Source organism: Cetorhinus maximus, chromosome 14, assembly GCF_964194155.1.
Source record: "Cetorhinus maximus chromosome 14, sCetMax3.hap1.1, whole genome shotgun sequence".
NCBI classification, from domain to species: Eukaryota; Metazoa; Chordata; class Chondrichthyes; order Lamniformes; family Cetorhinidae; genus Cetorhinus; species Cetorhinus maximus.
Window position 1 is genome coordinate 8984854 of NC_135892.1, and position 25449 is coordinate 9010302.

At 48.7% G+C, this 25449-nt stretch overlaps 1 protein-coding gene across 1 annotated transcript in view; it reads left to right on the top strand.

Annotated features, from left to right (window-relative positions):
* sptlc3 (serine palmitoyltransferase, long chain base subunit 3) overlaps positions 1-25449 on the top strand; it is a 115833-nt gene that overhangs the window by 87724 nt on the left and 2660 nt on the right. The window contains exons 7-11 of the mRNA XM_078556462.1: positions 8140-8245; positions 11129-11348; positions 16411-16537; positions 17849-17984; positions 18661-18790. Of these exons, the coding sequence (XP_078412588.1) occupies positions 8140-8245; positions 11129-11348; positions 16411-16537; positions 17849-17984; positions 18661-18790 (719 nt within the window). The remainder of the gene's footprint in view (positions 1-8139; positions 8246-11128; positions 11349-16410; positions 16538-17848; positions 17985-18660; positions 18791-25449) is intronic.

Sequence of the window (25449 nt, forward strand, 5' to 3'; positions counted from 1 at the left end):
ACAGGTTATCATGTCATCTATATTCTTTTCTTTCCCCTCCTATTTTTAAATTTATTTCAATCTATTGTTTCATCTCCACCTTTTAACCCATTTCGATCCCTTCCCCCCCACCCCACCCCCACTAAGGCCATCTGCCACTAGCTTGCTTCCCTTAATGTCCCCATTAGCACATCCTTTAGATAATATCACCACCATCAACACCCCTTTGTCCTTTTGTCTGTGACATCTTTGGCAATCTCTTCTTGGCCTCCACCTATCACTGGCCTCCTATCCAGCTCTACCTGTCCCACCCCCCTTCTACCAGCTTATATTTCATCTCATTTCTATATGTCTTAGTTCTGATGAAGGGTCAAGCGGACTCGAAACGTTAACTGTATCCCTCTCCGCAGATGCTGTCAGACCTGCTGAGTTTTTCCAGGTATTTTTGTTTTTGTTCTAGATTTCCAGCATCCGCAGTATTTTGCTTTTATCATTTCAGGTCTTGCTGCAGTTATATAGGGCAGCAGGATTCACTCTGCGGCCCGCACTTGTCTTTTCTGTGACCCAGACCACTGAGAAGGGAATATTTAATCCAGGCAGCAGGGGCCTCACCCACTGGCTGGAGAGCCCCACGTTGCTTCCCTTGGTGGGGCCCGCCATGTTAAGTGTCAGTCGGGCTTTCCCCGGGTTCAAGGACCCCAGGCGGTGGGGGTGGGGGGTAGGGGGGGTGGGGTTGGGGGGGTGGGGGTGGAGACAGAAATCCACCACCCCCGAGAACTGCTGGCCAATCAGAGGCTGGCAGCTCCTTGTCACCACCCACGAGAGTGGTGCTAGCTGCTGGCAATGTGCCCACCAGAGGCCCAGGATCACAGATGAGTGGGGGCGGGATGGGGGTTGTTGGCTATTGGGAGTTGGGGGGGAAGGTGGTGGGTGGGCAATAGAGTCAGAATGAAAGTATATAAGTATTTGCTAAACTCTACTTGCGACTGTGAATGCCACTGGTGAAGGGCTTTGGTGAGACCACACCTGAAGTACTCTGGACAGTTTTGGTCTCCCTACTTAAGGAAAGATACACCTGCTTTAAAGGGAGTGCAACGGAAGTTCACTAGATTAGCTCCAGGGATGAGGGAATTGTCCTAAAAGGCAAAATTGAGGAGATGAGGCCTATAGAATTTAGAGGAATGAGAGGTGAGTTAATTGAAACATATAAAACCCTTATGGACTCGACAGGGGAGACGCCGAGCGACTGTCTCCCCTGGCTGGAGAGTCTAGAACATGGGGTCATAGTTTCAGAATAAGGAATCGGCCATTCAGGACTGCGATGAGAAGAAAAGGGTTGTGAACCTTTGGAATTCTCTACCCCAAACGGGCTGTGAATTGGTTACAATCTTCCAAAATTCCTCAAATTCTGGAAGGGTCCCAGCAGATTGGAAAACAGCTAATGTAACACCTTTGTTCAAGAAAGAAAGGAGGGAGGCAGAAAGCATGGAACTATAAGCCAGTTAGCCTAACATCTGTCATAGGGAAAGTGTTAGAATCCACTGTTGAGGAGGTTGTAGCAGGATACTTGGAAAATCACGATGTGATCAGGCAGAGACAACATGGTTTTGTGAAACGGTTATCATATTTGACCAATTTATTAGCGTTTTTTGATGAAGTAACATTCAAGGTGGATAAAGGGGAACCTGTAGATGTGGTGAACTTGGATTTCCAAAAGGCATTTGATAAGGTGCCACATCAAAGGTAACTACACAAAATAAGAGCTCATGGTGTAGGGGTAATATATTAGCATGGATAGAGGATTGGTTGGCTAACAGGAAGTAGAGAGTAGGGATAAATGGATCTTTTTCAAACTGTAACTAGTGGAGTGCCTCAGGGGTCAGTGTTGGGGCCTCAACTATTTACAATCAACATCAACGGTTTGGATGAAGGGACTGAATGTATAGCAGCTAAATTTGCTGATGACACCAAGTTAGCCAGCAAAGTAAGTTGTCAGGGGGAGGTAGAGAGTCTGCAAGGGATACAGACAGGTTAAGTGAGTGGACAAAAATTTGGCAGATGGAGTATGATGGGTAAACATGAACTTGTTCATTTTGGCAGAAAGAATAGAAAAAGAGTGCACCACTTAAATGGAGAGAGATTGCAGAACTCGGTGGTACGGAGGGATCTGGGTGTCCTGGTACATGAATCACAAAAAGTTAGTGTGCAGATACAGCAAGTGATTAGGAAGGCAAGTGGAATATTGGCATTTACTGCATGAGGAATGGAATATGAAAGTAGGGAAGTTTTACCACAGCTGTACAGGGTCTTGGTGAGACCACATCTGGAGTACTTTGTACAGTTTTTATTTGAAAAAGGATATAATTGCTTTAGAAGCAGTTCAGAGAAGGTTCACTGGACTCAACCCTGGGATGAAGGGCTTACCCTGTGAGAAAAGGTTGAGCAGGTTGGGCCTATATCCATTGAAGTTTAGAAGAATGAGAGGTGGTCTTATTGAAAGATCCTGAGGGGACTTGACAGAGTGGATCCCGGGAGGATGTTTCAACTTGCCAGGGAACTTGGGAAAACAGTTTAAGAATAAGAGGTCTCCCTATTAAAACAGAGATGAGGAGAAATATTTTTTTCCCTCAGAGGGTGATTAGAGCGTAGAATTCTCTTCACCGGAGAGCAGTGAAGGATGGATCCTTAAATTTGTCCGAGGCTGTCCAGGGTTATGGGGGCGGGGGGGGTGGGGGTGCAGACTGGAAAGTGGAGCTGAGACCCCAACCCAATCAGCCATGACCTTGTTGAATGGCGGAGGAGGCTCGAAGGGCCAAATGGCCTACTCCTGCCCCTACGTCCTGTGTTCCTATGACAGCAGAGTTTTGGATGAGCGCAAGTTTACAGAGGGTGAAAAGTAGACGACCGGCCAGGAGTACATTGGAATGGATCAAGTGTGGAGGTGACAATTAAGGCTTTAGGAACAGCCCTGTTCCTATGTGCATTTACCTGTAAAGAGCATACAGGGCATTGCCACCTGACCTAACCCCGTCCTGATTAAACGAGGCGTTGGTGGGTTGAAAGGGGGGTTTAACGTTGCCCTCGTATATCTTTTTAGAAAGGCATTACCATGTCGTCTCAGTCTTGCTGCAGCTTTCCTCTACCTTTTTCCCGTTTACAGAACAGCCTCGAAGGGCCGAGTGGCCTTCTCCGTTCCCAACATCATTATTAAGGTGCCTCGCGATCAAACAGGGGAATAACGACAATGTTGCAGCAGCAGAAATTCAGAGGGCGGATGACTTGTTCCTCTTTGGGCTTGTGGATTGTGGATGTATAGGATGTCAAAATCACTCATTATGTGGAAAGGAATGCAGCAGAACCAGCTCAACGTGGGATGGTTCTAGGCAGTCAGAACGCTAAAGCATTGAGCTGAGCGACGAGGCAAGCTCAGACCTCACCGCCAGCTGGTATTCAGATATGCCCGGAGAGAAAGGGTGTGCTTTAATTAGCCTTGGCAAGGGTTTACGGGTTAGGGATAGATCCTTTCATAAAACTGGTACACCACCTACAACAATGTTTGTGAAAGCGCGCTTTCAGCCTGAGTCACCTTGCCTCTCCAATCTCAGATGCAGCGAAGACAAGGGATTTCAACATGAGAAATATGATAGGAATGGAGTCAGCCATTTAGTTACTGGGAATTAATTGACCCTTCAGTGATTCATTTATGCCAGCAATGAATTTCTGATTCTCAAAGACCTGATCTTCGCACGATCGTGAACTTCCTTTACCTTTTTGTCAGCTGAACCTAGTCAATAAAATATGAATAAAGAACATTTTCTCAGATTTACAATACTACGACACAGCCGATGGTAAATGCCGAGCTGTTCAAATCCCTGAGGGAAACTTGAAACAACGGTCATAACCCATTTTGGGTTCACAGACTTTCCTTTTGTCCTTCCCCCCCCACCCAGCCCTTGCTCAGAAGCTGTTTCACCCCTTAGCTTGTCCTAGTTCTGAAGAAAGGTCATTGACCTGCAACATTAACTCTGTTTCTGTCTGCGCAGAGGCTGCCCTGACCTGCTGAGTATCCCCAGCATCTGTTTTTATACCAGGGGATAATTCTTTGGCTTTGAAATAGCACCGAGACCTTTTTACATCCGCCCGAGAGGGAAGATGGGGCCTCGGTGTTCAGGTCTCATCCAAATGGCAGTGCTTCTGACAGTGCCGCACTCCCTCAGTACTGCACTGGGAGTGCCAGCCTTGATTTCTGTGCGCAAGTCCCCGGAGTCTCACAACCTTCTGACCCAGAGGCACAAGCGCTGCCAACTGAACCCCAGCGGACACACAAAGTTGAATCCTCCCACTTTGCAGAATAGGGGCTCCCCTTGAGAATTGAGCGGCAGAATGTCACTGGGGTAGTAAGCGTGTCGAACCCGGCCTTGAGAGTACTTGCTGCCTGTGGGGGTGATGGTATTAGGGTCGGGTCCATTTCCTGAAACATCTCTTTCTGCATTCTTGTTTTGGAAGAGGAAGTCACTCCTGCTTTCCTGTTTTGAGTGACAACTTGCAGATCCCACCAGGGGGAAATCTGACTCTGATAAAGTTGAAGTGTGATTGAGGTCAGTGAAGTATCTACGAGCAGGATGGGTGTAACCCGTACTGAACATACAGATTTCCTGAAGCTGCATTGACAGTGTGGGTTTGTGAAAAAGACACTATCTCAACATGGAGTTCAACAATTTCGGATCGTAACCAGGGTTCACTTTGTTTGGACAGTGGCCGTTGGTCCTGTGTCTGCTTTTTGCCATTCACACCTTCTCTAGACCCAGCTTTTATCTTGAGCCATCATCCCCTCTTAGTCATTTAATCTCTCCTGCCTTCCGCCCTATCACAGACCTTCTCTTCTGCTCTTTCCCCCTCGCCCCGCCCCCTCGCCCCACCCCATCACCCCTCGCGCCCCCCCCCTCACCCCGCCCCCTCACCCTGCTCCCGTGACCTGCTTAAAACCCGTCGCAACTCTGATTTTCTTCCCGTTCCGACAAAAAGGTCATCAACTTGAGACGTTGGCCGGCGTTTCCTCAGCGAGCATCCCCTCCCGTCCCATCCCGTCACCGGGACTGAAAGCAGGAACCAAATGCTTCGCCCCTCCCCACCCCGCACGCAGTGGGACGCTAGGCAAATGCGGCAGAGACCACCAGGCCAGAGTGAGGCTGCTGAGCCGCGCCAGGCGATGCCTAACGCGGACCTGATCACCACAGCGCCAACCGGGGGGCTGCGTACAATACACTGAATGCGACAGGTTGAATCCGGGTACACTGTATCTTCCACCATCGCAGTGGAACAGGAACCCAAGCCACACGCCTGGTGCTGCCGACAGCATCACTGGGCACCCAGTGTCTGCTGGCAACCCCCCCCCCCACCCTCCCCCCCTCACCGCTTCCCCCCCCCCAACCCCCCGGCCACATCACTCACCCCCCCTCACTGCTTCACTCACCCCCCCTCACATTTTCGCTCACCCTCCCCCTCGCCGCTTCACTCATCCCTGTCTCTGATGTGCTCCCCCTGTCTCGCTCGTCGACCTCCACAAGATCTGAACACTTCATTGTACCTTCGATGTCTGTCTGTAAGTTTGGAACAAGCTGTGTTTTCTATGCTGCCCTCGGTTCAGGTTCAATGTTCTTTGATGCTGCATCACTGGTCGTGATGTCTCGGGCACTGCGACTGCACGGGTGGCGAGTTTGCCCCCACCATCGCACTGGCAGCAAACACCATCAATTAGATAGGAGCTGGAATGGGCCACAATGGCCTCCGGCTGCACCACAAGATCCCATCTCCTGTTACCTCCCCGTGTGCAGTCAGAATAAGGCCGCGCAGGGCGGGTGTTCAGACTTTGCGTTGCCCTGTTTATCGATTCTAGTGAAATCCGGATGGGATCAGAATTTCCCCTGGGGGTGTCTCCCCGACCTCCCTCCAACCTTTTTGCCAAGAGACGGTCAGGGGCCCCGGAGGGACGGCATAAATGGGTTTTTTTATTCTTCCCGACATTCCCTTCCGGGCTTCTGCCGAAAGTTTAGCTCTGGGAGTGTGTGTGTGCGGGAGGATTCGAGGAGTTGGTTTATTGTCCTGAACTGATCCCTGAGTCAGAAGGTTGTCTCGAGACCCAGACTCCAGAGGTCCCGGGCAGGTAATCTCGCCTGACACTCCAGTTGCAGCGTTGAGGGGGTGCTACATTGTCACAGGTACTGGGAGGGATTTTCCAGCCCCCCCGTCGTGGCGCCCCCTCCTCCACACCCACAGCGGATGTGGCCAGGCAGCCAAACGTCCATTGACTGCGTCAGGACCGAGAGATCCCGCCGGTGGGTGGGGCTGGAAAATTACAGTCGCTGTCTTTCGGATCGGAGGTTAAACCAAAGGCACTGCCTTGTCAGTTCAGTTGGTCACTTAAGATCCCACCGTGCTGCTCACTGAAGATAGTCGTCTGGTGGTACAGAACTCAAGCGTTGCTGGAAAAAGAGACGTGTCGAAGCTTTTCGTCTTGCACTCATCAGGACACTTTGCAAGAATACCAATATAAGGGGAAAACAACAATTTATACTGCATGTGAAGAGAGTGCTAATCAAGTGGACTCTGATAGAGACATTGCCATGGAGATTGCACCATTGATGGTGATTGGTAGTTAACTGTCCAGCATTGTTTGAAATTTAAACCAGGCACCTTGACCCTGCTTGGTCAAGGCATTGCCCTGAGGAATGAGTCAGCGAATGGCTGTCACTTGTTTAACTGAAACAGGCGCAATGTGTGTACGCGTTCTTTCTGTCTATAAAGAACAGGGCCCCGTGTATTAATATACCTAGCTTCCAGTACACACACATGCGCCACACTGTGAGCCCTACTGACAAATTGGGGGTCAGCGTAATTCTTAGCACACTGAGGATTGTTTAGTAAACATTATCCAATCGCAGAATCACATCTGATATTGGACGCCGTGTTTTGAGTTTTGCAAATGCGGGCTGGTTGGGTACAGTCTGTGCCTAGCCCATTGCAGACAGTGGAAGGGACATGCTGTCTGATACGATCTGCCAGTCTTTGGGACATAGGGCCTACATACCCAGCATCACACTGGCACTAAAATTCGCATACCACATCACTCATTTGTGTGATGGGCGGAACGTCTTTTTGGTTGGATGGTAGCATCCTGTTAGTGGCAAATACCACTCATGTTGTTACTGCATGGTTGCAGTGTGAAACAGCTCGCTTCACAGGCATTCTCCATGGCAACGCCTCTACCAATCAGAGTCCAATCAAGATGCACTGCAGGAACTCGCCAAGCCTCCTTAGACAGCACCTTCCAAACCCACTACCATCTAGAAGGACAAGGGCAGCAGATAGTTGGGAACACCACCGCCTGGAAGTTCCCCTCCAAGCCACTCACCATCCTGACTTGGAAATATATCGGCTGTTTCTTCACTGTCGCTGGGTCAAAATCCTGGAACTCCCTCCCTAACAGCACTGTGGGTGTACCTACACCACATGGACTGCAGCGGTTCAAGAAGGCAGCTCACCACCACCTTCTCAAGGGGCAATTAGGGATGGGCAATAAATGTTGGCCTAGCCAGTGACACCCACATCCCGTGAAAGATTTTTTTTTTAAATTGCGCCGGGCAGAACATGTCACACATGGAAGATTCCAGAATGGCAAAAGCAGCACTCTATGGTGAGCTGTTCTCCACTAAGAGAGACCGAGGTGCACCTCACCAAGACCAGGCGGAGCCACACATCTGCCCGGCTGACGCTGACCAAACAGGCGTTGGGGACAGGAAGCTGTGGACGGAGACGGAGACGGCTGGAGCACAGCGACGAGGAAAACAGCCCACAGGGTCGAGACAAAGAGGTGAAGCTGCTGAAGGAAAGGGTTGTGGAGAACGGAGGGAGCCTGCTTATACCAGAGCCCCCTCCAATCCAGGAGCGCCTGTGCTTCAGCCCCTCACAGGCCTGTGGATCTCAAACCAGCCTCTACAGCCGGCAAAGATAATTCCAACTCCCACAGGGACAAGTCTTCCCATCATCTTCACCTGTGGAGAGTCTGTCAGTGTACGCATATAATTACTCTTTTAAAAATAAACACGCGCTACAGACACCTCTGAGTGAGAGTTTTCAGTTGCTGTGTGTCTTTTCTCACAGATTTACAGAGCCTGGATAAGCTCTTGCGAGACGCAGTGGTTAATGGCCAACCCCGAACCCACAGACCCTGGAAAAAAATCCTCATTCTCGTGGAGGGAATTTACAGGTAGGGTTCAGTACTTGTTTTCAAATCAACCACCCCCCGCCAACCAACCCAGCACCTCACTGCTCCCCATCTCTGTCACCTCTTCCAGCCTCATAACTCTCCGAGATCTCTGCATTCCTCTAATCCTGGCCTCTGATGCATCGTTGATTTTAATCTTTCCACCATTGGCAGCCACGTCTTCAGCTGCTCTCAACTCTGGATTCCCCTTTCTAAACCTCTCACTCGCTCGCACTCTCGCTCTCTCACTCGCTCTCTCTTGCTCTCACTCTCTCGCTCTCACTCTCTCGCTCGCTCTCTCTCTCGCTCTCTCACTCGCTCGCTCACTCGCTCTCTCTCACTCGCTCGCACTCTCGCTCACTCGCTCTCTCTCACTCGCTCTCTCTCACTCGCTCTCTCTCTCGCTCGCTCTCTCACTCGCTCGCACTCTCGCTCACTCGCTCTCACTCGCTCTCTCTCACTCGCTCTCTCTCACTCGCTCTCTCTCTCGCTCGCTCGCTCGCGCTCTCTCTCGCCCTCTCTCTCTCTTGCCCTCTCTCTCTCTCACTCACTTGCTCTCTCTCTTGCTCTCTCGCTCGCTTGCTCGCGCTCTCTCTCTCGCCCTCGCTCTCTCTCTCGCCCTCTCTCTCTCTCTCACCCTCTCTCTCGCCCTCTCTCTCTCTCACTCGCTCACTCTCTCTCTTGCTCACTCTCTCTCTTGCTCGCTCTCTCTCTCTCACTCGCTCGTTCTCTCACTCGCTCGCTCTCTCTCTCTCTCTCTCTCTCACTCGCTCTGTCACTCGCTCGCCCTCTCTCTCTCGCCCTCTCTCTCTCGCCCTCTCTCTCTCGCCCTCTCTCTCTCGCCCTCTCTCTCTCGCCCTCTCTCTCTCGCCCTCTCTCTCTCGCCCTCTCTCACTCGCTCGCTCTCTCACTCGCTCGCTCTCTCTCCTCCTTTAAGAAGCTCCTAAAGACCTATCTCTTTGAACGAGCTTTTGGTCACCAGTCCTAATATTTCCTGATGTGGCTCAATGTCAAAAAGAATAGCTTGATAATGCTCTAGTGAAATGCCTTGGGACGTTTTGCAGCGTTATAAGGTGCTATATAAATGCCAGCTGTTGTTCAGCATGCCTGCTGCATTGTTGGGTTCTCCGTGCTGTCCATCCATGCATGTTGCCTGCCCGCATTGGCCTGTTTCAGCACTAACCAGCAACATGTGTGCTGCATTTAAACCCCCTCCCTTTCTTACACTAGAATTACAAATGTCTCTCCTATTGCAAAAATGCTTTTTCTATTCTTTTTTTAAATTTTACAAGCAGGAACGTGTGGTTCTGCTCTGAAGAAGAGTCATACGGACTCGAAACGTTAACTCTGTTTCTCTCTCCACAGTTGCTGCCAGACCTGCTGAGTTACTCCAGCACTTTCTGTTCTTATTCAGCAACGTGTAGTGGTTTTGGTTCCTGGTGTCACAGTGCGTTAAAGAGACAGATCTCCCTGGCTCTATCTTCATAAAGACAAAGAGTTACTCACTGTGCCTGGTTATGGTGGAGCACTTAGCAGAAGTCAAAAGCCAGACTCAGCGCTAAGCCACAGGTTCAAATCCCCATCGTCTCTGTTGATTTGACCCAGTGGGCGGCAGAGAGTTGAGTCAGAAGGTTGTGGGTTCAAAGCCTTGCTCCGGAGAATTGGGCACACCAGAATCCAGGCTGCAGGGGCGCTCCAGGTGCTGCACTGTCAGAGGTGCCACCTTTCAGATGAGACGTTAAACTGAGGCCCGCTCAGCTGGATGTAAAAGATCCCGTGGCGCTGGGTCGAAGAAGAGCAAGGGGGAGTTCTCCTCTCGTGTCCTGGCCGCTATTTACCCCCTTAATTAACTTCACAAACGTAGATTATCTGGCCATTGCCGCGCTCCTTCTACCACAGGCAAAATACCGCAGATGTCGAAAGTCTGAAATAAAAAGCAGGAGACCTGGGAAGTACCCAGCAGGCCAGGCAGCATCTGTTAGAGAGAGAACAACGAGAGTGAGCATCTCAGCTCAGTGACGAATAAGATCGAACTGATGAAAGACCATCGACCGGGAACATTAACCGTGTTGTTCTCGGATGCTGCGCAACCAGCGTTTTCTGTTTTTAGCCATCGGATTGCTGTGCGTGGGATCTTGCTGTGCAGTCTCCAGAGGATGGCGGGGGCCGGAAGAGCATCAGACTGTTCCTTCCTCTTCTGCTGAGGAAGGGGTCCTAAACCGTGGGCTGTGAAGCCCCCCCCGACCCCCCCTAGTCGGGTGGTGGGGGTCGTGAGGCAGCAATGGTAGCTGTGGAGCGTCAATCCAGGGGACTTGGCTCCGATGTCCTTTGACGGGCGTGGACGTGGTTTATTTTTCGCTGGCTGGTGTGGCCCTATTGGAATGAGCCCTCAGGCCCGAACACTGCCACCCACTGAGCCCAGCGAGCGGCTGGTCCCTGAGATCCCCTTCCTCACCTCCACCATTGTCATCTGAAACCCCTCTCCCCACCTCCGCACTGATGATCAACAACTCTCCCCACCCCCCACCCCCCCCCCCCCCCCCACCCCCACCATCCCCCAGTTTTCACTCTCTGGGCTCGGGTCAAGCATTGAATTGGGGTCACAGTGGGAAACGCTTGGGGACCCCCCGGTTTGAGTTGCTTCCTCGTGACAGCAGGGTCCGGTTACAAGGAGGCGTTTGGCATGTATGTTACCTGAAGGCCACAGCCCTCTGCACTGCACCGAAGCTGAGCTGACCAGGCCATGTGAGAGAGACCCTGTCAAACACTTGACGATGAACCGTGTAGCATCAGACAGTGTAGAAGGAGGCTGTGTTATTTTTATTAGTATGTGAGGGATGTTTTTAACCCTTTGCTATGTTGCTGTGCATTTTATTTTTATCTCAGCATGGAGGGCTCGATGGTCCGTTTGCCAGATATTGTAGCCTTGAAGAAAAAGTATAAAGCCTACCTGTACCTGGATGAAGCCCACAGTATCGGAGCAGTGGGGTCTACAGGCCGAGGTGTGGTGGAATACTTCTCCGTTGACCCCGCGGATATTGACGTGTTGATGGGCACCTTCACCAAAAGTTTCGGGGCCACTGGAGGGTACATTGCTGGCAAGAAGGTAGCATTTAAAATTGCGCTCTATCACCCCTTCTCTCTCTCTCTCCCTCTCTTTCCCCCCCACTCCCCCATTTCACCCCTTGCCCCTCTCCCACCCTCTTCCCCCCCTCCCACCTCTCCTACCCACTCCCCCCTCTGCTCCCTGATAATGTGCTTGTTACACACACTCCAGTACACTCCGAGTGCCCTGATAAGGTGACTGCAGTAGAGATTTACTAGGATGGCACCAGGGATAAGAGGCATCAGTTGTATGAAGAGACTGCCGAAGCTAGCATCATTCTGCTTTAGAGCAGAGAAGGTTAAGGGGAGATTTAATCGAGGCGTTCAAAGTGAGGAAGGATTTTGACAGAGTAAATGAGGAGAAACTGTTCTCAGTGATAGACGGGTCAATAACCAGTGAACACTGCTTGAAGGTGATTTGCAAAAGAACCAGAATCGACATGAGGAAAAACCATTGACGCAGCGCGGGAACACGCTGCCTGAATGGACAGTGGAAGCTGATTCAATAATTACTATGAAAAGGGGAATTGGATAAATAGTTCAGGGGGAAAAAGTACAGGACAATGGGGAAAGAGCAGGGATGTGGGACCAATTGGGTCGCTCTACCAGAGAGCCTGCACAGGTGCGATGGGATGAATGGCCTCCTTTGCTGTATCATTCTTATTCATTGGTAATGATGGCTGGTGCCCAGAGTGTGTTACAGAACAGAACAGAAACAAGGCAGCCTGATCCATGGGGAGGTGGTGGTGTAATAATATTGACACTGGACTAGTATTCCAGATACCCAGGGTAATGCTCTGTGGGCCCAGGTTCAGGTCACACTCCAGCAGGTGGAGAAATTTGAATTCAATATGAAAATAAAATCTGGATTTAAAAGTCAACCATTGTCGATTGTCATAAAAACCCATCTGGTTCCCTAATGTCCTTCAGGGAAGGAATTCTGCCGTCCTTACCCGCTCTGACCTACACGTGACTCCAGTGTGGTTGACTCTTAAGTACCCTCTGAAACGGTCTTGCAAGCTGCTCAGTTCTCAAGGGCAATAAATGCAGGCTTAGCTCCACATGAGCCTCCTCTCACCCTGTCAGCACATCCTGCTATTGCTTTCTCCCTCCTGTGTTCATCCAGCTCCCCCATAAACGGATTCTGTGTTATTTGCCTCAACTACTCCCTGTGGTGACGAGTGCCAAATTGTCACTGTTGTAAAGTTGTTTATCATCTCACTGAGATTCTTGTCAAACATAAACCGTTTATTGGTAACCCATAACCATATACATCTTCTGACTAGGTAATCTCTCCACTCTGGCTTCTGTTAGACTCTACTACACACAGTCTACCATCATGTGACTCTCCACATCATCCTGTGGGCAGTACTGTTTCCCCAGTCCCACATTAACCCTCGCTAACCTGAACACCCCCGCCCATAGGGCAGTCACCATCCTCTGGGTAACCTCTCCTGAATTCTCTGTGGGATTTATCAGTGAATGTCTTATATTGATGTCCCCCCTAGTCCCGGTCTCCATTTGCTGGGAGATGTTGGGGGCTTCGTGGGTTCGGAGAGAGTCACCCTGAGGTGATTCGCACCCTGCCTTCGATCCAGAGTCCAGCGGGCACTGAGCCAAGGGACAGATTAAATTCAGCATCAAGTGATCGTCACTGCTTTTGTTTCACAAGCGCTGCTCTTGTTGACTAAACACTTGGACGTAATGATACAGTGTGCATCAAAATTACTTTGTGGGAACGTTAACACTGAACGACCGCAGCTCACAGACTGTGTCCTGGGCCCCCGACATTGTTTCGGTGTAAATAAAGCTATGGGGGCTCTGCCTCTCCATGCAGAAAAGCCAGTGCCTCCTTAAGAAGGACACCAGCCAATTGCAAACCTTGGTGTGGCTGCAGACGCTGAAACAACGCCACAGCCAGCAGCCCTTTGCACTTAGGAATTTTTACCAGGGAAATGGCAAATTGCTCAGTTCAATGGGATTTAAAATAAATTCTAGGCTGCAGTACCACTGACCGCCTGCTGTAGGTGCTGTTGAGTGCAGCCTGCTTCGCAACATTGTGAGTAGCAGCGTCCCTTAGAGGAACTCGGCGGTAGTGCAGGATCTGAGAAAGTGGGATCCGTCTGCCCTCTGGTGGCCACATCTCTATAACTTGGCAGCCTTTCTACACAGTCACAGAAGAAGTAGGAGCAGACTATGTGGCTCCTCGAAGCTGATCTGCCATTGATGCTCGCAATAAAGGAGAGAGAAAGGAAGAGAAAAAAAAAATGTTACTGTACAGACACAGCTATGGGACTGCGTGCAGTCCTGGACACCACATTACAGGAAGGAGCTGATCACGCTAGAGGGGCAGCAGAGGAGAGGTCTGGAGAACTTTAGCGATGAGGAAAGGTCGGACAGGCCGGGGTTGTTTTCTTTGGGACGGAGGAGATTTAAATAGTTACGAGGAGCCCGGCTAGAGTGGATGGTTGTGTGTTACAGATCACTCAGTTTTTTCTTATATTATTCGTTCGTGGAATGTGGGTGTCGCTGGCTGGGCCAGCATTTATTGCCCATCCCTAACTGCCCTTGTTCAGAGGGCATTTTTAAGAGTCAACCACATTGCTGTGGGTCTGGAGTCACACGTTGGCCAGACCGGGTAAGGACGGCAGATTTCCTCCCCCTAAAGGACATTAGTTGTGGCAACAAGTGTTTTAACACGCATGTTGTAGTCTGGAGCTATGGATAGTGATGGGAGAGGGTCCAACGTTCTTTCCATCACCCGGCTGACCACGGATCTCTCCCGCCCTTACCGCCCGCCATTGGAGCGTGTTGGAAGGATTTGCAGGTCGATGCTCAACCTGTTTAGTCACGGTATGAACACACCTTCCTTGACCATCAAGCCCTGGAGCGGGACTGGAACCTGGAGCTTCTGGCAGGGAGACAGACCCACTGTGCCACAGAACCTCCATAGAGAGGGTGGATAGGGAGGATATAAGGGAGAGATGAGATGCTGCTCAGGGACACAGTCTCCCTTGTGCAGTTTGCACTGGAACTCCCTCCCTAACAGCACTGTGGGGATACCCACATCACATGGACTGCAGCAGTTCAAGAAGGCAGCTCACCACCACCTTCTCAAGGGCAATTAGGGATGGGCAATAAATGCTGGCCCAGCCAACGAAGCCCACATCCCGTAAATGAATTAAAAAAGAAAAATTTTGTAACGAAAGACTTGCGTTTATATAGCACCTTTCATGACCATTTGATGTCTCAAATCACTTCATTGTCATATTTCCCTTAGCAAAGAGATCAACAACCAGGAGGCATGGAATTAAAGTAATTTGTCGGAGGCTGAGAGGGGCCTCAGAGGGTGGTGAGGGGCTGGAACTCATTGCCTGAAGGGGTGGTAGAGACAGAACCTCTCATCTCATTTTTAAAAAAAACTTGCATATGCACTTGAAGTGCTATCTCATACAGACCTAGAGAGAGCGAGATTGGGCTGCTTAACTCTATTTCAGCACTGATATGATGGGCCGAATGGTCCCCTGTGCTGAAAATTTTCTTTGATCCTATGATTAACAATGACTTAAGTTTAGATCCCAGAATCGTTGGCTGGAGCCACATTTAATTCAAGAGATTTAAGATCAGTTTACATTGCTGCAAGTTGCAGATCTCAATCTCATTGCTGTGAGGCAACATTGAATGGAGATTCTAAAATCTTCCCTGAGGGGAAGGGACACTCGGGTGGAGAGCTTTTATTAGCAGAGTCTTGCAAACCACCTTTAATGTCAGTGTCTGAGGTCAACCATTCCTTCCATCCAGTTGAAGTGACGCACAGATCATTTTCATTAAGCCCCTACCCAGCACCAAGCCATGGTAGCCAAATTCTACCTGGTGCAGTTTGTTAATAGAATGATGTTGCACAGCTTGAGGCCATTTGGCCCATTGGGCTCCTGCCAGCTCTTTGTTAGAGCGATCCAATTAGCCCCACTCCCCCGCCCTTTCCCTGTGGCCCTGCAAATTTTTCCCCATCACGTGTCAGCCTCAGCTGGTAGCTTGCTCACCTCCTGAAACACAAGGTACTGGGTTCAAATCCCACTTCAGGGCTTGAGCACAAAAATCAAGGCCTGCTACTACAATGCAGTACCGAGGGAGCCCTGCACTGTCAGAAGTGCCGTGCTTAGGATGAGACGTAAAACCAAGGCCCCATGTACCTGTTCAGGTGGATGTAAAAGATCCCATGGCACTATTTTGAAGGAGAGCAGGGGAGTTCTCCCCAGTGTCCTGGCCAATATTCATCCCTCAGTCAACATCACAAAAAAAAACAGACCATCTGCTCATTGCTGTTTGTGGGAGCTTGCTGTGTGCAAATTGGCTGCCAGGTTTCCTACGTTACAACAGAGACTACACAAAGTACTTCATTGGCTCTAAAGTGCTTTGAGATGTCCAGCGGTTGTGAAAAACACTATAAACGCAAGTTAAAAGCAAAACACTGCGGATGCTGAAATAAAAACAGAAAATGCTGGAGAAACTCAGCAGGTCTGGCAGCGTCTGTGGGGAGAGAGAAACAGAGTTAGCGTTTCGAGTCCGTATGACTCTTGTTCAGAGCGAAAGAGAAGTAGAAATGTGATGGATTTTATACCGGTTAAGAGGGGGTGGAGCAAAATAGAAAGTCAGGGATAGGTGTGGGCTCAGCAGGGATTGACAAAGGTGTCCAGGACATCTTTTATTTTATATTACATATAAAGTCAGGTCTTTCTTTTTAAGTATTTATCCATGTGGGTGTGTTTAAAACCCTTCTACATTACATTGCTGTAGTGCAAGTACAAAGGTACCTTTTACATTGTACCTCAAGCACTTGGGTAAGAAATATATTTTGTGGAAATCGCCACTTGCTTAAAAAGGGGGAACGTCAGGCTGGGAGTGAGGTAACGCCGCGGGTAGTGTTTGCTTCTGGTGACACTGTTAGTTTGGCAATCGCGTGCCCAGGACATTAGCTCGTGAAGGATGAACAGCTCGGTCTCATTGCATCCGACCAAACCTGTTAGCCATTTATTTTCCCAAGCATTTGACTCTTTTTACAGGAGCTGGTGGATTACCTACGAGGGTATTCGCACAGCGCTGTCTACGCTGCCTCGATGCCTCCGCTAATAACAGAACAGATTATTAGATCGTTAAAGTGTATCATGGGTCTCGATGGAACAACAATAGGTGAGAAAGGGATAAAATTTGATATATTCTTTTTAAACGTCTTATTCCCGCTTCACGGTGTTCTTCACCCACATAACTAGTCGTGCCGCCTAAAGACACCTTCCGGGCTCCTGTTGACAATTTTAATGAAAAGTCGCAACGCTCAGAGAGCCTCGAAATATTTTCGACTCCCGCATCCGTGTGGTAGTCGGCCAAGCTCAGTGGGCTCCGCTCCCGTCTCTCGAGTGAGGAGGTTGTGGGTTCCGTTCCGGATCCAGGGCTTGAGAGCAAAAATGAGAGCCGACACTCCGGTGCAGGGCCGAGGGGGTGCCGCACTGTCAGACGAGCCCTCTTTCAGATGAGCTGTTTAACTGCAGCTGTTCGAGGCGTTGGTGAAACCACATCTGGAATACGGTGCACAGTTTTGGTCTCCTTATTTCAAAAAGGACATCATTGCATTGGAAGCAGTTCAGAGAAGCTTCATTCAACTCGTTCCTGGGGTGAAGGGCTTATCTTATGCAGAAAGGTTGAACAGGTTGGGCCTTTACCCATTGGAGTTTAGAAGAATGAGAGGCGATCTTATTGAAACAAATAAGATCCTGAGGGGACTTGATAGGATCGATACAGGGAGGGCGTCTCCTCCCGTGGGAGAAACTACAACAAGGGGACGCGGTTTAAGAATAAAAGGTCTCTCTTTTAAGGCTGAGATGACAATTTTTTTTTGTCTCAGAGGGTAATTAGTCTGTGGAATTCTCTTCCCCAGAGAGCAGGGGAGCCTGGGTCATTGAATATATTCAAGGCTGAGTTAGATCGATTATTGATTAACAGAGGAGTTAAGGCGGGGAGGGGGGAGCCATGATGTTATTGAATGGCAGAACAGGTTCAAAGGGCCGAATGGCCTGCTTCTGACCCTAAGTCCTATGTTCCTAAAGCGAGGGCCTGTCCGACCCCTCAAGTGGACATGAAAGATCCCGAGGCACCATTTCGAAGGGGAGCAGGGGAGTTCTCCCTGGTGTCGTGGCCGATATTCATCCCTCAGCCGACATCACAAAAAAAAAATAGACGCTCTGGTCACTATCACCTTGCCGTTTGTGGGATCTTGCTGTGCACAAATTGGCTGCTGTAGTGTTTCCTGCACGACGACGGCGGCGGCTACATTTCAGAAGCCCTTCACTGGCTGTAAAGCTCTTTGAGATGGCCGGTGGTCGTGAAAGGCACTACATAAACGCAAAGCCTTCCTTTGTAAAGCACGAGTTGCACGCAGGGGGGTGGGATTGTGTCACTGAGAAACCTATCACCTCTCCTTTATGTCCTCCTCCTCCTCCTCCACAGGTATCGAGCGAGTGCGACAGTTGGGAGTGAACACCCGCTACTTCAGACAGCGCTTGCGGGAGCTGGGTTTCATCACCTATGGGAATGATGATTCCCCTGTTGTACCATTGCTGTTGTACATGCCCGGCAAAGTAGGGTACGTTTCCTATCCTGTTTTTTTTTATTTTAACCTCACACCCACTGCGAAACATCTCCAAGACCTTTTTTTTTTATTTCCTACAGTCAAGGCCCCCCGTCTAAAGACGGACTGGTGCCCAGCGCGTTCTCTGTTCTGCTGTACCTCCTGTGCCGCCCAGGTCTTATCTCGCGCCAAGTCCCGTTCACCCCTCTTCCCCCCACCGACGCTCGCTGACCCGCACTGGCTCGATTTTAAAACTCTCATCCTTGTTTTCAAATCCCTTTTGATCTTCCCCAGCCCCCACCGCCATCCAAGATCCCTGCCCCTCCAGCTCGGGTCTCTTGAGCATCCCGATTTTAATCACTCCGCCGCCGGTGGCCACGCCTTCAGTTGCCGAGGGCCCGTGCTCTGGGATTCCCTCCCTAAACCTCTCCCAAGTCTACATCTCTCCCTCCTCCTTTAAGACACTCCTTAAAACCTACCTCTGTAACTAAAGCTATTGGCCATCTATCTTAATATCGCCTTATGTTAGGCAATATTAAGCCTCATGCTTTATTTGATAGAATAAAGGTGGACCTGTGAAGCACCTTGGCACGTTTTACTCTATTAAAGGTGCTATACAAATGCAGGTTGCCGTTGTTGTTCAGCACTGTTTCTCAAACAGCTCTGTTGTAACCAGAGTCTCTACTTCCAGTGCGTTTGCCAGGAGAATGTTGAAGAAGAACATCGGAGTGGTGGTTGTTGGATTCCCGGCCACTCCCATCGTGGAATCTCGGGCTCGCTTCTGCCTGTCCGCAGCCCACACACGGGAGATGTTGGACACGGTGAGTTCCTGCCCAGCATTCTGTTAACGGGGGTGCAGGAGCAGAGAGTGTGTGTGTGTGAATCAATGAAAGGTGAGAGGACAGGTTGAGAGAGGGGCTAATAAAGCACACAGCATCCTAAGCTTTATAGATAGAGGCACAGAGTACAAGAGCAAGGAGACGTGTATATAACACTGGTTCAGTCTCAACTGAAGTATTGTGCCCAGCTCTGGGCCTCACACTTTAAGAAGGATGTGAACTTGTGAAGGCATTCGAGTGGGTGCAGGAAAGATTGACAAGAATGGTTCCAGGGATGTAACAGAGAGGATTCATGAGGGTAATGCGGTTAATCTGGTGTATATGGACTTCCAAAAGGCATTTGATAAAGTGGCACATAACAGGCTTTGCAGCAAAGTCAAAGTCCCCGGAATAAAAGGGACAGTAGCAGCGTGGGTACAAAATTGGCCGAGTGACAGGAAACAGGGAGAGTCGTAGTGGACAAATGCTTTTCAAACTGGCGGAAGATAGAGGGGAGATGGTGGTAATGTCACTGCCTACAGTACCTGTTGATTATATACGTCCCTTCACTTTCTGTAGACATGTAAACTCTTGAACCGACTGGGACCAAACCCTTTTTCCTGTTCGCTGCTGCACTCCTCCAATCCTAGTCTCTCTTGCGTCCCCATTCAGTAGTCTGGGCCCTAAGCTCTGGAATTTCCTCCCCAAACCTCTCCAACTCTCCTTACAGCCTGCAATTTTGACCAAGCTTTCGGCCGCCTTCCCTATTATGTGACTCGCTTGTGAAATTTTGTTTGGTAGTCTTTCCTAGGAACCACCTTGTTACTCCATTAAAAGGCGCTATATAAATGCACGTTGTTTTTTTTTCTTTATTCTTCCATGGGACGTGGGTGTCGTTGCCCGTCCCTAACTGCCCTTGAACTGAGTGGCTTGCTGGGGCTATTTCAGAGGGCGGTTAAGAATCCGCCACATTGCTGTGGGTCTGGAGTCACATGTAGGCCAGACCGGGTAAGGACGGCAGATTTCCTTCCCCTAAAGGGACATTAGTGAACCAGATGGGTTTTTACGACAATCGATGATGGTTGCCTTGGCCGCCATCACTGAGACTACACTTATTAATTTAATTTATATTCCGGTAGCTGCCGTGGTGGGATTTGAACCTGTGTCTCACAGAGCATTGCCCTGGGACTCTGGATTACTGGCCCGGTGAGGTTACCACTATGCCCCCCCGTCTCTCCAATTTATTATGGCAGCAGCTGGCCTTTTTTTGGTTAGCGATCACAGCTGGAACTGTGTGTCAGCAGGTTCTGGCTTAAGGCTGCATGGACAAGGCCTTAACACACAAAAGCGTTGTTTGTACAGCAACGAGAGGGAGTCAATGGTTCTCTTGGGCATCCCAGTGTTTGACTGGAGTAAACTTCAAGCATCATGATGTAAGTCTGGACATGGAGCCACTAGGGGGCAGTTCAATGACACATTAGATCCTGAAATGAACCAGCTCTCTTTTTCTTGACTTCAGTTTATGGAATCCTAGAAACAGCAGGAGGCCATTCAACCCCTCGAGCCTGTTCCACCATTCAGTGACACCATGGTTAATCTGTACCTTAATTCCATTAACATGCCTTGGTTCCACATCTTTTGTATCTCTGTGATATCCTACAGTCCCACAACCCTCGAAGATGCATGTGCTCCACTAATTCTGGCCTCTTGTGCATCCCTGAATTTAGTTGCTGTACCATTGCTGGCCGTGGCTTCAGCTGCCTGAGTCCCAAGCTCTGGAATCCTCTCCCTAAACCTCTCCACCGCCATCTTTAAGAAGCTGCTTGAAACCAAACGCTTTGACCTCTGTCTTAATATCTCCTTATCTGGCTTGGTGTCAAGTTTTGTTTGTTAAATCTCCTCCGAGCCTCCTAGGGGAACCTTACTATGTTAATGGTTCTATATAAATACAGGTTACTGTTGTTATAGCCTTGGATGGCAGAAACCTATCAATCTCAGTTTCAAAGTTTTTAATTGACCCTTAAAGCCTCAACAGCTTTTTGGAAAAAGACGGTGAGCTCCAGGTTTGGGGAAGCTTCTTTGGGTATCTCTTCCATGTTTCTTTTGATTGGCCAAGTGGTTTAAATCAGGAGACATTATTACAGCTGAAGAGTACAGTTAAGAAATTCACGTTTGAAATATTTAACATCCAAATTAATTAATTAAATAGAATAGAGATGGCAGGGCAGGTGATGTGTTGCAGCTGTAGAATGTGGGAGTTTGGTGGATGCCGGGGCGATCCAGGGTGACCACATCTGCAGCAAGTGTTGGCTGCTCGAGGAACTTCGGCTCAGAGCTGATGAGCTGGAGTCCGAGCTGTGGGCACTGCAACACATCAGGGAGGGGGAGAGTTACATGGACACTGTGCTTCAGGAGACAGTCACACCCGTTCGATTAATTTTTATCAAATTTGGACCATGGTCAGGGAGAGGAGCATTTGACTGCGAGTTAGGCAGGTATGGGGATCCAGAATTTAGCTTTGGAGGAGCCTCAGCCAGTGCCCTCGTCCAATGGGTACGAAGTACTTGCTCCCGATGTGGAGGAGGGCACAGACTGCAGGGAGGATGAGCGAACTGACCGCAGCACCTTGGTGCAGAGCGCCATTCAAGTGGGGGGAGAAAAAAGAAATGTAGTGGTAATAGGATAGCATAGTTAGGGGAATAGATACTGTTCTCTGCAGCAAAGACAAAGAATCCCAAAGGCTGTGTTGCCTACCTGGTGCCAAGGTTAAGGACATCTCCTCTGGGCTGGAGAGGAACTTGGAGCAGGAGAGGAAGGATCCAGTTGTCGTGGTCCACGTAGGTACCAACGACATAGGTAGGACTAGGAAAGAGGTTCTGCTGAGGGACTACGAGCAGCTCGGGGCTAAATTAAAAAGCAGAACCACAAAGGTAATAGTCTCCGGATTATTACCTGAGCCCCATGCAAATTGGTATAGGGTAAATAAGATTAGAGAGGTAAATGTGTGGCTCAAAGACTGGTGTGGGAGAAATGGCTTCTGAATTATGGGGCACTGGCACTAATACTGGGGAAGGAGAAAGCTGTTCCATTGGAACCAGTGTCCTGGTGAATCGTATAACTAGGGTTGTGGATAGGACTTTAAACTAATTAATGGAGGGGGGGAGCGTTCGATTGAAGGGAAGTTTAAAAAATCAAAAAGAAACGAGAGAGCAGAGCTGCAGGGTAGTGAAGAGGCAAACGTTAATCAAAGAGTGACAGGAAGGAGCAGAAAATATAAGCAGAAGAGTGCAGCAGAAATTAGAACCAGAATGGGCAATAATGGTTAAAAAGTCGAAGGTTAAGGCTCTTTATCTGAATGCACGCAACATTTGTAACAAGATAACTGAGTTGACGGCACAAATAAAAATAAATGAATATGACTTGTTAGCTATTACAGAAACATGGTTACGGGGAACTCAATATTCAAGGGTATTTGACATTCCGGAAAAATAGGGAAAAAGGGAAAGGAGATGGGGTAGCTTTGTTAATAAAGGAAGGTGTCAGTGAGTATTGATATCAGGTGCAATAGATCAAGATGCAGAATCAGTTTGGGTGGAAATAAGGAATAGCAAGGGGAAGAAGTCTACAGGCCCCCCAAGAGTTGCCTCACTGTAGGACAAAGTATAAATCGGGAAATATTGGAGGCGTGTAAGAAGTGTGCTACAATTGTCATGGGTGATTTTAATCTGCATATTGACTGGACAAATCAGATTGGCAGGGGTAACATGGAAGACAAATTTGTAGAGTGCATCAGGGATTGTTTTTTAGAGCAATATGTTGCAGAACCTTCCCGGGAACAGGCTATTTTAGATCTAGTAATGTGTAATGAGGTAGGGTTAATAAGAGATCTCGTAGTTAAGGATCCTTTAGGGGGGTAGCGATCGCAACATGGTAGAATTTCAAATTCAGTTCAAGAGCGAGCAACTCGGGTCTCAAACCAGTTTCCTCAACTTAAATAAGGGCAATTACAGAGATATGAGGAAAGAGTTGTCTAAAGTGGGCTGGGAAAATAGACTAAGGGAAGGTCAGTGGATGAGCAGTGGCAGACATTTAAGCAGATACTTCATAGCACTCAGCAAAAACTTATCCCAGTCAAAAAGAAGGACTCGATGAGAAGGATGAACCGCCCGTGGTTAACAAAGGTGATCGAGGAGAGTATCCAATCAAAAACTAAGGCATACAAAGCAGCGAAAACTAGTGGTAGGCCAGAGGATTGGGAATTTTTTAGGAACCAGCAGCGGATGACTAAAAAGACAATAAAGAGGGAGAAAACTGATTGTGAAAGCAAATTGGCAAGAAATATAAAAACAAACAGCAAGAGCTTCTACTGGTATATAAAAAGTAAGAGAGTGGCCAAAGTGAGTGTGGGACCCTCGGAGGATGCGACTGGAGAATTGATAACGGGGAACAGGGAAATGGCAGATAATTTAAACCAATATTTTGCATCGGTCTTCACGGTGGAGGACACTATAAACATCCCAAAGATATCAGATAAGCCAGGAGCTAATGGGAGGAGAGATCTTGTAACAGTCTCCATCACGAGGGACAAAGTATTTGACAAACTAATGGGGTTAAAGGCAAACTAGTCACCAGGACCTGATGGGCTGAATCCAAGGGTTTAAAGGAAGTGGCTGCAGAGATAGTGGAGGCATTGGTCGAGAATATTCCAGAACTCTCTGGATTCTGGGAGGGTCCCAGCAGATTGGAAAACCACTAATGTGATGCCCTGTTCAAGAAGGGAGGGAGACAAAAAGCAGGAAACCAAAGGCCAGTCAGCCTAATATCTGTCATTGGGAAAATGCTAGAGTCCACTATTAAGGAAGAAATAGCAGGACATTTAGAAAAGCTTAACGCAATCAAACAGAGTCAACATGGTTTTGTGAAAGGGAAATCATGTTTGACAAATTTGCTAGAGTTCTTTGAGGATATAACAAGCAGAGTTGATAAAGGGGAACCGGTAGATGTAGTGTATTTGGATTTCCAGAAGGCATTCGATAAGGTGTCACACAAAAGGTTATTGCACAAGATAGGAGCTCATGGTATTGGGGGTAATTTATTAGCATAGATTGAGGATTAAACTCCATCTGCCACGTTTCAGAAGACAGAGAGTGGGGATTAATGAGTCTTTTTCAGGTTGGAAAGAAATAACTAGTGGAGTGCCACAAGGATCAGTCCTAGGGCCTCAATTATTTACTATCTATATTAATGGGGGTGAAGGGGGCAGAGTGTAATGTATCCAAATTTGCTGACAATACAAAAATAGGTGGGAAGGCATGTTGTGATGAGGACATAAGGAATCTGCAAGGGGATAGAGGTAGGTTGAGTGAGTTGGCAAAAACTTGACAGATGGAGTTTAATGTCGGAAAGTGTGAGGTCATGCACTTTGGTAGGAAAAATCGAAAGGCAGACTATTATTTAAATGTAGAGAGACTTGAAAAAAGTGCAGCACAGAGGGATCTGGGTGTACTTGTGCATGAAACACAAAAAGTTAGCATGTAGGTGCAGCGAGTAATTAAGAAGGAAAATGGAATTTTGGCCGGTATTACTAGGGGGTTGGAGTTTGAAAATAGGGAAGTCTTGTTACAACTGTACAGGTGTTGGTGAGGCCGCACCTGGAGTACTGTGTACAGTTTTGGTCTCTCTATTTAAGAAAGGATATACTGGCATTGGAGGCAGTTCAAAAGAGATTCACTAGGCTGATCCCTGGGATGAAGGGAGTGACTTACCAAGAACGGCTAAACAGGTTAGGCCTTTATTCATGAGAGTTTAGAAGAATGAGGGGTGATCGTATTGAAACGTACAACATTCTGAGGGGGCTTGACAAGGTAGGTGTCGAGAAGATGTTTCCGCTAGTGGGGGAATCTTGAACTAGGGGACATAGTTCCTGAATAGGGGGGGGCACTCATTTAAAACTGAGATGCGAAGGAATTTCTTCTCTCAGAGGGTAGTGAATGCCTGGAATGCTCTACCTCAGAGAGTTGTGGAGGCTAGATCACTGAAAGTATTTAAAGAGGAGGTAGATAGATTTTTGAAATATCGGGGAGTTGAGGGCTGGGGCAGACCAGCCATGATCTTATTGAATAGCAGGCTTAAGGGGCCGAATGGCCTACTCCTGCACCTATTTCTTATGTTCTCTTCCTGATTTTAGTCCTTGCATTTCTATTTACTGTCTGACTTAACTCTGGTAGCTCACAGTGTGGCCGCACCAGCTGTTTCTCGCCCTTTGCCAACACACCCTATAGATGCCCCAGATTGCACCAGACATAACTTCTGGGCACCACATTTGAGGAAAGACGTGAGTGTCCTTCAGAGGGCGTGGAGGGGATTTACCAGACTGGTTCCAGGGAATTTTAATTACAGGGTTTGGCCAGAGAGGATTGTTCTCCTTGGAGCAAAGGAGGCTGATGGACGATTTGTTAGAGCTGTACTAGATTATGACGCGTTTAGATAAGGTAGACAAAGAAGAGATATTCCCATCAAGGACGAAGGGACTGATTTAAGGGTTTAGGCGAGAGATAAGGAGGATGTGAGGAAGAACTCTTTTCACAGCAAGTGGTAATGACCTGGAACCCGCTGCCCAAGAGGGAGGTGGAAGTGGAACGATGAACGATTTCAAAAGGATA